The sequence below is a fragment of the Tinamus guttatus genome, unplaced genomic scaffold (assembly GCF_059628265.1).
Source record: "Tinamus guttatus ecotype Peru unplaced genomic scaffold, ASM5962826v1 Tinamus_guttatus_pri_ptg000372l, whole genome shotgun sequence".
Lineage (NCBI taxonomy): Eukaryota > Metazoa > Chordata > Aves > Tinamiformes > Tinamidae > Tinamus > Tinamus guttatus.
In genome coordinates this window covers 898721-911261 of record NW_028288906.1, presented here as the reverse complement: position 1 = coordinate 911261, position 12541 = coordinate 898721, and the positions used below count along the sequence as shown (strand labels likewise).

Here is a 12541-nt window from a genome sequence, read left to right as displayed (position 1 = left end):
AGTGTCGTGTAAAATCGTACAGATACCACTCAGCCTTGTCTTCACCGTGCCACATGGCATTTCAGCAGGACTATTCACATGAGTAACACATGAGCAGAGGTATTTGCAGGCTTGTATCCTCAAGTAACTGACACGCATTCTGACAAGATACTCTTTTGCAGGGGCTGCTGTATAGTCACATTGCTATAGTCAAGATAGCACAAGAATTCCCATCTTTCATGTCCGTTAACTGTCTTCAGGCTGAACTATTCAGTGTACTCTCTGTCCGACAAGGACTTAATTTTTATCAAGTTGAGAAGAATCCTAGCAGCTCTTCTGGACTTGCAAAGGCAGAAGACAGACTTATTTCCAAGCACAAAACCCACCCTCAACCACCACTGTCTTTGCAGGATGAGCCCCAAATAAGCTGAAATACTCAGATTCAGGATATAAAATAGAATTGTGAATTTGGCAACCAGTAGATAAGTTTTAAAACACAGGACTCAGAAAACTCCAGGTATCAATGCAGAGGAAAGAATGAATACTCCATGGCACTTTTGAACAACAAATGTCATGGTGGCATTACATGGGCTGCATGCTTCTTGTAAGTTGCAAGAGACATGAGTACAGAGGAAACAAACTATACACCTTTCTAACCGCAACCTCAACTACTGAAATGAGAGGCGTTGTAAACTTAGGAGGACTTGGTCATTTTTTCCTCAAGTAGTGGTAAAGCCTGCAAAAGTTAAGCAGCTTGCTGTACTGAATTAAGAGTTCAAAGTTCCTTTGAAGTTCTTCAAGTCTGTTAGCTTGAATACAAAGCAATTTAGTAATAGTAACTGGCTTTGGCCCCAGTCCAGTGACTGCTGAAGTCTACAGGTGTATTTTTATTGGTGAATGCTTTCATTGGTGAATGCTTTCGTGTTTTTAATTTTCTGTGGTAAGTGGAAGAGGGAATTTGCTTTTTTGGCCTTATTTTTGAGAGAGACACAGACTGTACTTCTAAAGAGGAACAACTTAATCTCCAAATGTCTGAGACACCACATTAGAGAACATAACTCCTTTATATAACTGTGAACTTATTTAATTACAGCTTGATTTAAGATGATTTCTCTTTATCCTGGCAGGAAAAAGGATACTACCAAGATGTGGAAAAGATTCATTGGACCTGGCAATGGCTAGTAATCTTTAAGACAGCAATTAGGATGTAAAGCATTAAAAACCAGTAAGCAAATGAAGCAAAAAAATCTACAGATCTGTAACTGGAGGTTGCTCTTGTGCAGATTCTATCATGTGTAACAGGTTTCTGTTCAACATTTTCTTCAACAGTACATCTCTCCTTCACCCAAACATACTGCTTATTTTCACAAATCTCTTAAGAATTTATCAACTTTGAGATCTCAAATGATAGCTAAGGGCGTTATGCTCAAGGGTTCAGCATGTTAGAGCACAAGTGCATGTGCGTTTTTTCTTGGAAGAACAGCTAAAACATGCACATACACACTTGAAATTTTAAATTCTGCAATACCTAATTGGATTTGCGGAAAAGCTTCTATATGTTATCAGGTGCTTTGGGGAATGCTTTGTATTTTGACTAGATAAATGGTGGGGCAAATGTCAGAGACTGAATATCAAATCTCCTGTCTCCCTATAACACTTAATTGTTCTATACATCATGCTGTCTGTACCAAGAAATAACCTCAATTTTGGAGAGCAAAGCTTTGAGCATAAGGACAAGTTTCTAATCATTGATACTAAGGAAGAGAGCACTACCTGTACCCTATCCTCCAGCAAGTACAACCTACTGCAAGGGTTTCTTGTGCTTTTGTCTGCAGCAGATGGTGCCGGCTGTTGTAGGAGAGAGGAAAATGGATTACATGGATGCTGCTGTGATCTGGCATGCCATTTCCTATGTTCCTCTCTCTGGTCAGCAGTGGCCACGTTTCTCTTAGCTACAGCCAGCTCTCAACGATCTCAGAAGTCTTTTCAAGTGCTCAAATACCCTCATGAGTTCAGTTTATCTGTTTTGCACAGTACTTACTTAAAGCCTGTATAAAAGGAACAATCTTTGCACTTGAAGAGTTTCTTCCCTCCATGCTTGTCACGGTAATGACGCCGAATGCTCTGGATGTAACCCGAGGAAAATTCACAAAATTCACAGTTAAGAATGGCTTCTGTTTTTTCCATTCCTGCAGCATTCCCAGAAAGTGGGATTGGGCTGATGTTGTTGTTGTTTCTGGCCAAAGCTGCTGACTGGTAGTGGTTCAACTGCTGCTGAACATCAGGAGGCTCCGAGTATGAAGAGTCTGTAGAGAAACAGAAAGAGGTGGTTACTGCAGGTAGGTCTCCAACTCCAAGAACGGGCAAGGCCTGCTCCAGTGGCTATCAAAACTTACACGGGTTTGATCAAGCCTGTGGTTACAAAATCCACAGGCAGCTTTCTGAAGGCATAAAGAGCAAAAGGTGAAGCATTTCTTTATCTAACCATAATCTACATTCTACAATTTAAAAGATGATCATCTGAAATTAGGCTTTTTTGATATGATTTGGAGATGGAAGAAGTAGTGACAGATTTGAAAAGAAGTCTGGTTCTAAGATACTTGTAATTTGTGAAGGTAAAGCATATTAATCATTCTGCCAAGTGCTCCTGCAGAATTTTTGGTGCATAAAGCAAACTAGTCCCTCTCAAATGTTTTATGCCAATTTATGCCAGATGAAGATTCTCCACAGGACACACCTGAATAACCTATCCAAAAAATAAAAAGAGAGAGAGAGAAAGAATGATTACACTCCCCTGCGCTGAAACTGATGAATTATGAAATTACTAAAGAAACCTACATCAAAAGTTAAGTCTAAGAAAATGATGCAATTTTATTGTGTCATATTTGAAGCCATCTTCATAAAAGTTGAATTCAAACCTTTCCAGTGGGTGTGTTTTAAAATCAAATTATCATTAAAAAGAGATAGTTAATCATAAATTCCTGTAAAGAAGTTTTCAAACTACATCTCCTTAGAAGTTTTTAATTACTATACAAAGAAAAAGACCTCTTCATATAAATATATCTTACTGTATTTAAGCTACCCTCACAGAACCCAGAAATCTGCCACGCCATCTTTTTGGTGTGTGGAGAAATGTAGTCTACAGATGCCTCAGCAGTGAAACTGAAAACTAGACCACTTTCGTTGGTCCAGAAAGAAGCAGGGGGAGTGAGGGGCCTTGAACCTTTCCCAATGCATGGTTTTGAATGTGGATGTTAGGAATTCATCTGCTTTGTCCCATGTAACCCACAGCTGCCTGTGAATGGCACAAATGGAAGCAGATGAATAAAGCACGGATGAATTTCAGTGTAACTTTCTTGAAAAGAAGACAAAAGGCTCTTTTCTTAAGCTTTTTGGAAGAAGGAGAAAGAAAAAAAAAAGGAGAAAAGAAAAGAAAAGAAAAGAAGTAGGGATACGAACTGTACCAGGCACCTCCTGCTTTGATGAGTACTTCATTTTCCAAAGAATAATTCCCTGAGGCTGGATATGTAGGAATTCTCTAATGCACATACTTGCAGGAACTTAATACCATCCATTCTTACCAATTAGTAAAGAGAAACAAAAGGCAAACAGGCCTATACAGCACTCAGTTTGGGGACTTCTCCACCTGTCTTCAAAAGAGTAAAATGCTTGCTTTATTTTCCCACTGCCACAAAGGGGGTTATACATGCCTGAGAAACAAAAAAACAAACCAACTACCAAAAAAAAAAAAAAAGAAGAGAAACACACAAACAAACTACAAAGTGGGAGGGAGAAAGATGTCTCCAGGCTCCCCAGGCTTCACCACCAGGTGTACAGCTAAGACAAATGCAGAGACATGGAATATTCCGGTAAGAGGAACTGAGTTATTTTTGTTTCTCCTGTCCAAGTCTCATGAATGGGGACTGGATCGCAGCACAGTGTTTATCTTCTCTGTTTTCATCACTTCTACTGCAGGTCTGCTCACTGCTGAAGGCCCACAGAGAGCCCCACACATTCACTGCCCGGGACTTGCTTTCCCCTTTTAACAGGCTCCCCAGTGCAGGGCTGGCCTGAGGAGCAGCAGATACCAGCATGAGTTTGCACTTTCTCAAAGGCATCAAGCACGTGCTCTCCCTGCTTTTGGATCAGGCCCTCAAGGCCCAAAGCAATGAGCAGATCTGCTCACTTGCCAGCCCGCAGCTCAGTCTGGGCAACCAACCGGTCTCTACGCTTGTAAAAGCCCAGAAGAGTTGGGCACACATTTCCCAGACAGGATGTGACATCCTGAAAAACTCCACAGCACCGGAGATATTTGAATGGTGCTTGTGGAGGAAGAACTATTTCTAAGGCAGGGTTTGTAGCCCACTGATCAATAGTTGTAACCTGCTGGTCTCTCTTTAGAGAGAAGGGATCAAAAACTACCTTCATAGCATCAAGGTTCCCAGACAAAACCTCAGTGATGTGCATTGCTAAGAAAGTTACAGGGTTAAAAAGGATTATTTTCAGAACGATGAGGTTTTGTTGTTGCTCGGAAGACCTGTTATGGTTCACATGTTTTTATTTTCCCTATCATCTGGTGTCTATTATTCCAGCTTTCAAACTCTGAATTGGGTATTTACATACTCCTGTGGAATCTGGTATGCAAAAACTGCAGAATTAGATAGCCTCTTCCCACAGGAAGAAGAATGCATGAAGTAGCTTTCCTTGACATTAGAAACAGGCAAAAGCAAATTCTACCTTTAACATCTGAATACGTATTTATTTTCAACCTGTCTTTTTGTGTTGGTCACTTTAAAATTCTTAGTATATTTCTCTTTTATAACTATACAGTTTGATACTTACAGAAAAAATGGCATCCCAAGAGCTTATGTGGAGAGTCTCACACTTAAAAACAACGGTAATGTGAAGTTCTTTAGATGTGCTTGTGCATTCTTCCTCTCTTGCTTTGCCAAAGGCTTTCATTATTTTGCAGTCCTACTAGAGTGCAACATTTAGCACTTTGTGAGGAAAAACACGCAGGATTAATTTGTGTAAAGGGCTTCTGTTGGTTTCTGAGAATCGTGTTGTCAGAGGGCTATCCTAGCACACAGGTGCAACCCTGGCCCACCATAAACACTTCGGACAGAGTCCAAAGCCAACTGAAGGCATGGGAGGTTTTTCACTGACCTCAGTGAACACTGAACTACACTTTGTGCCCACTCCAAAGCCCGTGGAGGTAGTGGAAAGATACCAACTGACTTATCTTTGCCTCTGACCATGCCTTTTTAGCACACAGCATAGAAAAGATGGTGAGCAAACAAAAAACAGATTATGGGTTCTAGAAGCCCCTTCCAACCTCAACCATCCTGTGATTCTGTGATCCTATGGGTTTGGGATATTTTTTCCTCTTAAAGCAGCAGCTGAAGAAAGGATTAGGGAGGTACATCGGAAAACCAGAGACAAGGAGCATCATATAGTGTTTTGTAAGGAACAATGTTACCTTAAACTGGCAAATTGCTTCTACCTGGGCTCCTCTACTACTCGTGCTGAAGGGGCAGGCTGATGTCCCAGGCAGCTCAGACCATCCCTGAGCACTGCGCTGACTTGACATACTAACCAGTGGTATAAAAGCCACATAATTTACACAGGCCTTGAACAAGGGTGCCCCAAACTGATGGAAACCTCTTGATGGTTCTACTGCAAGACCAGGATGCCTACATGCAAAGCTGGAAAATGAAGGTGGAAGACAGCTTTTCCCTCAGAGCCGCCTAACAGCTGAGTCACAGCTGCATGTTTCACCTCAGCCTTTGTCCTATATCCCAAACACAAAGGTTTAGGAGAAATTCAGGAAAGCACTGACAGTGTTGGCCCAGAGTCGGAAGAGAATCCAGCCAACCATGTCTGAAAAAATGAAATGATCATGGAATTCTCCATCAAAGTTAGAGAGCAGAAGAAAGACATGAAAATAAGCGAAGAGAAGAGTTAGAAAAATTATTTTAAATAATGTAAAACATGGAGCCCCAGGGAAAACATGCAAGAGAGAAAAAGGAATTAAAATGAAACACCACTCAATGGGTTGAGTACATGTTAAAAAAAAAAAAGCTTCCAAAGCAAGCTAACAACATGAGGTGTTCTGAACTAAAAGGCCAAGAACCTGCAGTCATGGGCAGCAAGTGACTCGCCAAACATGGAAGAACAATAGGTAGCTGCAGTTCCTCAGGAGCAGCATTTTGAACCACCAGATCTACCTACAGATTACATCCACAGAAAGAGTAACAAGATTAGCAAGTAGTTAATCCCTGCCAGCACTGCAGATGTAAATGACGTCAATACCCAGCCTCTGCTGGGGTTCTCTTACCCAAAAGGTTAAATGACTATTTGAAAGGAAAGCAGTAGAAATTATTGTCCATATGGTGCCCTATCAACAGAGCCATATATATGTATAACTACTGTGTGCAGTTTGCAACACGTGAGAATGTCTCCACAAGGGATGAAGAGAGAAAGCATTTCCAGAAGTGCTTAAAGCACTTGATAAGTGGTTTTGCCATTGTGAAAACTTTGGGCAGAGTACAGCCACTGGCACAAACTATGCGTCAGCTCTGCTGAAAGCTACTAGCTCACCACGTGAGCCTAAACATGTGAATAGAATCCACAGCCTCCACTGTGAGGCAAAATTATGCTCAAACTACAGTCCTGACACACACCTCCACACCTTTGGATCATACATGATGGAAAAATACACAGTGGGAATCCACTCTAGAAGCACAGTGAAAATCCAAGTTTTCATGGATGGTCTATAGCATATAAAATGAGTCAGATGACTAAAAGAAGGAAAACTCAAATCCTCTCAGAAGGAGACCATAAACAGTTGAGATTCCGATCCAATTACATAGCTTTACTGAGAAATAGTCACATTTTTGTTATTTGTACATATTTGTATATGTTTTTCAGAAGTATTAAAATGAGCATGAACACAATAGTGTGCACAAACATCAAGACATGTAAAACAAAAATAATAGATTAGAACACCCTAAAATGCTTAAGTAAAGAAAACTGAGTGAGAAGTAAAAGTATCCATGAAAGAAAAAATAAGTGCTTCAGGAAGAAGTATTGTTCAAGAGAAGCCATATTTTCAGTATATTGTATCTGCAAAGTACTCATGACCAGAAGGAGAAACATACATCTCTGATGGCATCACACTTTCCCAGTTAACCCTCCCTGGAATATCAGCCACAGGTTCACAGTGATTGCCATATGCATGACAGTTAAAACCAGGAAAGAGGGCATTTGACACCTCAGTTTAGAACAAACACGGAGAGAATGTACAAATCACAAAAAGCTCTTGGAAGGTCTTTGAGAAGGAAAAAAGAAAGAAAAAGGGAAAAAAAAAAAAGATTGCAATAACAAGTTCAGGACACTATAGATCTGCGAGAGACAGTCCTAAAGAGACCAAAAGGAAAACATATGGAATGTTTTTTAATTCAGTGTGAATGTGTTCACAGAAAGAGAAGATTCGTATGAAGAATGTCAGTGAAATTCCAAGGAATTAAGAAAAGCATTAGACACACGGTTTCCTCTGGATAGGAATATGCTTGCAAAGCCAAATTATACCAAAAATGTATGCAATACTATACCAACCACCAAATACATGTCTGAAAGCAAAGAGGACTGAACTATCAATAATAGTTATTTACACAGGAATACACTGCTGTTAGAAGTGGAGCCTATGAGAGTTAGGAACAGAACCCCATCTGAAATTCAATGGGACTCAAAATTACCAGCTCACAGAGTGGTAGGAAATGATATAGTCATGAGTAGCAACAGCTTGAAAAGTGGGAAGGTGGCAAAGCAGGGTGTCATACAAAGATTGCTGAGACTATACACATTTGTTCACTTTATGCCATGCATCACTGACCTGGAAGGAAGAATATGTGGGAGGGTGAAATGTTCTGGCAATAAATTAAGCTGAGGGAGGGGAGGATAGAGAACAGAACAAGATTCAGAGGGATGCAACACAATATTGATGAACAAGCTTAGGGAACCGTACCGCATAAAGATGTTCTACCCAACACATGTTTTAAAACAAGATTTGAACCCAGTCCTAGAAATAATTCTGATTTCTACTGGAGAACGTTTACATTGCTAGCATGTTGTGAAGGAGCTGTAATGGAAACAAGCTTTGTGTCCTCATTCTTAAACTCTAAGAGGTGCAAGAATAGTCTGGGAAAAAAATAAACTCCTTCAGTAGAATTGCCATTTAAAGGATTAAACACCAAAATAAAACAATCCCGTTGGAGCATTTTTTTTTCAGTATTATCTATCAAGGTCACTTTGGGATCATTTTGGACCCACCTTTGCATCCAGAAAAAAGTTAACTACTTACGTTTCTAAGGTAATAACAGAGGACAACCAGAAAGATACACAGACCATGGGATCTTGGTCATTCATACGAGCTAAGAGACCCTACCTACTCCTCTTTAACACTTTGAATTTCCTTTTGAGTTATGTGCACACATACTTCTGATTCGAATAAAATAAACGCTACACAGCTCCTTTTGTTAATGTCAGAATCACTTAAAAGTGACATGAAGTTAATCTAACAAGAAGAAAATAATGAAGAACTTTATCTTTGGAACTCATTTGCACAGAGAGATTCATACCTCTGCGTACAGAAGTTTCTCCAAGTTTCACAGGTGAGAAGAAGGTGAAAGCTATCATAGCACCTCTGTGTAATAAGATGGAAAGAAAAACACAAAGCCCTGTGGAAGTCTTAGGAAGCAGAAGAAGTAACTGATGAACGAAGTGATGCTGTATTACTTCTGTCTGATGGGAAGGACTAGTCCAAGAGCTTCCCATGGCCTCCCTGTTTTTGAGTTTCCAACATTACTAGAAATTCCAGTTCACATTAGCTTTCAAAACCTATATTTATCCACAGAAGAGGTATACTACAGCCAAGAGCACTAATCGAATCCTTATCCTCTTCTACTGATGCTGCTAGCTGGAAGGGCTGGAGAAACACTCCATCGCAAAGCCATTTCGTTTCTGGTCTTTATCTCTTTACCTCTCTTCTCCCCACAACAACATTATTTTCCTGGCTTCAGCACAGCTTAATTTTCCTGTGGTTCTTTGAGTCATTTGGCCATACAATCCTCCTTTTCAAAGCTGGAGTGCTTCAGAAGTTGTTTCACTCCTTGCATCCTTTGCAATGTCAGCAGCAAGCCAGTATAGTATAGTAGCCTACATGTTGCCTTGTCCATTGCAATTTTTCCTTAAAATACAGAGATGTTCCATGTGGAGTGCATCATGTTTTCCTTCTGCTGGCATTTCTACCATCTCTGTTTATCCACTGCCTTCTGTTTAAAGTAAGAGCATTGCAGGCTGACAGTCTGCTCCCACCAGCTTACACTGGATGAACAGTTTAGCCTATTGGTCATGCTTCAACCCATCATTTCATCACTGGTTAATGACAAAGCAAATAAATACCAGGAAACATTTAAATACAAGCTTTCTGTTTGCATTTTAAACATGGTGATCTCTATGCACTTGCATATTTCCTTAAAATGCAAAAAATAATAAGTTGCCCGGCTATTCCTTATCTAGTGAGATAAACTCAATTTCATAGAGGGAAGTGTGTTTACAGAACAGATGAACACAGACAAATAGATGTGGAAATTGCTATGGCAAGATGCTGATTAAATCGATCTGCCAATAGGGCTCACTGGTAACAAGTTCCCTTCTGAGTTTACAAAAAATCTCCCCGTCTATTTTTTGGCATTGGTAAACCAAACTCAGACTCATACTGTGCTCTATGAATTCCTTCACTTCTTTTAAGAGCAATTCATCAGATATTTTTCAGGAACATTCCAAATTTCCTGCTCTCTTCCTCTGGCTCTTCAAGTGTATAAATGTAAATAGACACATCAACATGCTTCTCTTGCTTCTAAGCTTGAAAGGGAGAAGGAAAAGAAATCCATGGTCTATTACGTGCCACTTTTTTTTTTTTGGTATTCTGCTTTTAAACTGACCCTATTGTTGGAAGGAATGATAATTTAGGGGTGCCAAAGATCTGATTCACCCTAGTGATAACAGTTCACAACTTGTTTAATTTGTTCTGAAGACCTGCAAGAGGGACAGTGTGTATCTTGACATTTTTATTATCACCAAAAAAGAGACACTCAGATTTATCCCTAGATCTGGATAATCACAGATGACTTTCAAAAGTATTGGCAAATGTCGATACCAAAGTGTGGTCTCTTAAAGGAGAAATTAAATAGCCTGCCTAAATGCCAACCTCCAGGCTGCCAACTATGTTGATACTAAGACACAAACATAAATGAACATTAACATCTACAGCTAAAATGAACAAAGGTGTTTCCTTACCTTTAATAGGTATTAGATCAATAGAAAAAAAATCACTCCAGTCTCAGGGGACAGAAAGTGACATGACTTAACATACATATGAGGGCTACTAAAATGTGGGAACTGATAGCATGCAGAAACACTCTCTTCAGTTGGTTAAGTCATAGCACATACTGCTTTACAGCAACAGCTCCCTTTGTATTCTGTATGGAGTTATCACAGGTTAAAGTAAGAGCAAAAGTAATGTGAGAGCTGACAGATCGTCACGTGCCATTTCACCTCTTCTCCTTAGCATAGAGCAAAAATCAGAGCAAACAAAGAAAAATCTCAAGGATTTTTTTTTTAAAAAAGTATGGGTAAGTTTCTTCAGTCTGTAGATGTAATAATGTCATCAGGTCAATTTCTAGTTAATGGACAGCAACTTGAGCTGTTTCTTTCTTCATTTATTGCTTGATCTGCCCCCCAAAATTATTCCATCTTCTCTCTACCTGAAGCAATTCTTTCAGTATCACATCAATCCCACCACAGCAGCTTATGCAAATCCACACAAAGCCTGGCAGCAAAGTCCTTCTCCCCGCTGCCTGAGCTCCTGTCTCCATCCTGATGGATCTCAGTTTTGCCCTTTCGGCTCAGAACCAGAAGGGAGCACAAGAGACACCTTGTTGATATACCCAAAAGCACAGCCAACAACAAAATAAACATCTCCCGTTGTTCCACCGGCCACAAAACTGTTCTCAACACACTGCAGGAGAAAGCAAAAAGCCAAAGGAAGGAATCTCAGGGGTGAAGGGTATCTCCAGTGCTTCAGGTCCTTGAAACAACGAGGAGTGTGCTCAGTAAACCTGTTATGAGAGAAACAAGCCCTGCACTTGTTCCACCACTGCCTGCCAATCTGACTCTGGAAAAAGTTCCCATCTGATCCCACATCTGATAATTAGTGTAATTCTGACCACAAGAAGAAAGACATACCAACAAGTACCTGGGAGTTTTAATAAGCATTGGCAAGCTGCTCGGCCACTGGCAGCACCTCTGGGAAGGAAAGATAGGGAAATTCTGTGGGGAGAGTGGAAACTTGCCCTGGGTTAGAGAAGGAGGGAATTAGGCAGGGGAAAGGACTAGAGTGAAAGGAAGAGGAGTTCCTCTGAAATTTGAGAGGGAGAAGACGGGCACACAGCTTCCTACAGGGCACAAAACCAAGGAAACAGGCAAAACACCCTTCTGAACAATGCCTTCTGATCAGCAAAGTGCTGATCATCATCTTGCATGCTTAATGTGGAAGCTGTCTTTCCAACTCACCTTGCAATTAAAGCAATTAGGCATTAAAGCTTTCCCTGAATTTGCCCTGTAGTCATTACTGGCTCTCAGCCTCCCTGATCAAACAACAGACAAGTAAAAAGACTTCAAAAGAGTGGTGTCCAAAGAGGAGGAAAAAGAAAAAAAAAGAAAAAAGAAAAGGAAAAAAAAAAAAACCTTTGGGGTCCTAAATACGAAAAAAAGCAATTATGTTCCAATATCAGGGCTTCTAGGCTGCGAGGATTCCAAGCTACCATGAACTCACTGTAGCAGTGGCAGCCATAAAACCTTACAACCCAAAAGCCACAATGAGATAGAAACAAAAAACAGGTGAAATTTCAAGGAACAGCCTCACATGCAACAAGCTTGGAGACTTTCTTAGAAAGTTGGAAAAACATCTCTAATCAAGAGAAACAGTGGCAATGGACAAATAGGAAAAATGAATAGGAAATATGGAAAGAAATGGGTCAGCTGCAGAAAAAAAAAGTAGCATATCTGAGCATATAGAAGGCTTGCCTTTCTCTTGGAAGGAGGAAGAAGAGGGAGTTGAGTGCCTTTAGCAGTGAGAGCAACAAAAATCCTGTCTCATTGGCACTAGCAGAGAGACATTTGTTAAAAAGCCTCCCCTCTTCCCCATAGCTCTCCTCTGGTTCTGATAGTGCATGAAATTGTTCTAGCAAACCTGCTAAAGGGCCTCTGCGCCCCTCAGGATTTCAACTGTCAAGCAGCATAGAGGAGACACATCCTGATTATGCATTATCTGCTCTGAAAAGGAAGCGCACAGCAACGGGAAGGGATTTACAGTTCTTAAACAACAATCCCAGAGACAGGACTTAGTCAAGCAGTTTTGTACCAGCCAGGCTCCAGTAAACCAAGGCAGATGTATTTATTTATATTCCAGTCTCTAGATGAGACGAAGTTCTTTTCGGCG

At 40.4% G+C, this 12541-nt stretch overlaps 1 protein-coding gene across 3 annotated transcripts in view; it reads right to left on the bottom strand.

Annotated features, from left to right (window-relative positions):
* The window catches only part of ZNF462 (zinc finger protein 462), an 87743-nt gene that overhangs the window by 13962 nt on the left and 61240 nt on the right, over nucleotides 1-12541 (bottom strand). For all 3 annotated transcript variants that reach the window (XM_088530410.1, XM_088530412.1, XM_088530411.1), the window contains one exon: nucleotides 2021-2285. In XM_088530410.1, coding sequence (XP_088386536.1) covers nucleotides 2021-2285 — 265 coding nt within the window. The remainder of the gene's footprint in view (nucleotides 1-2020; nucleotides 2286-12541) is intronic.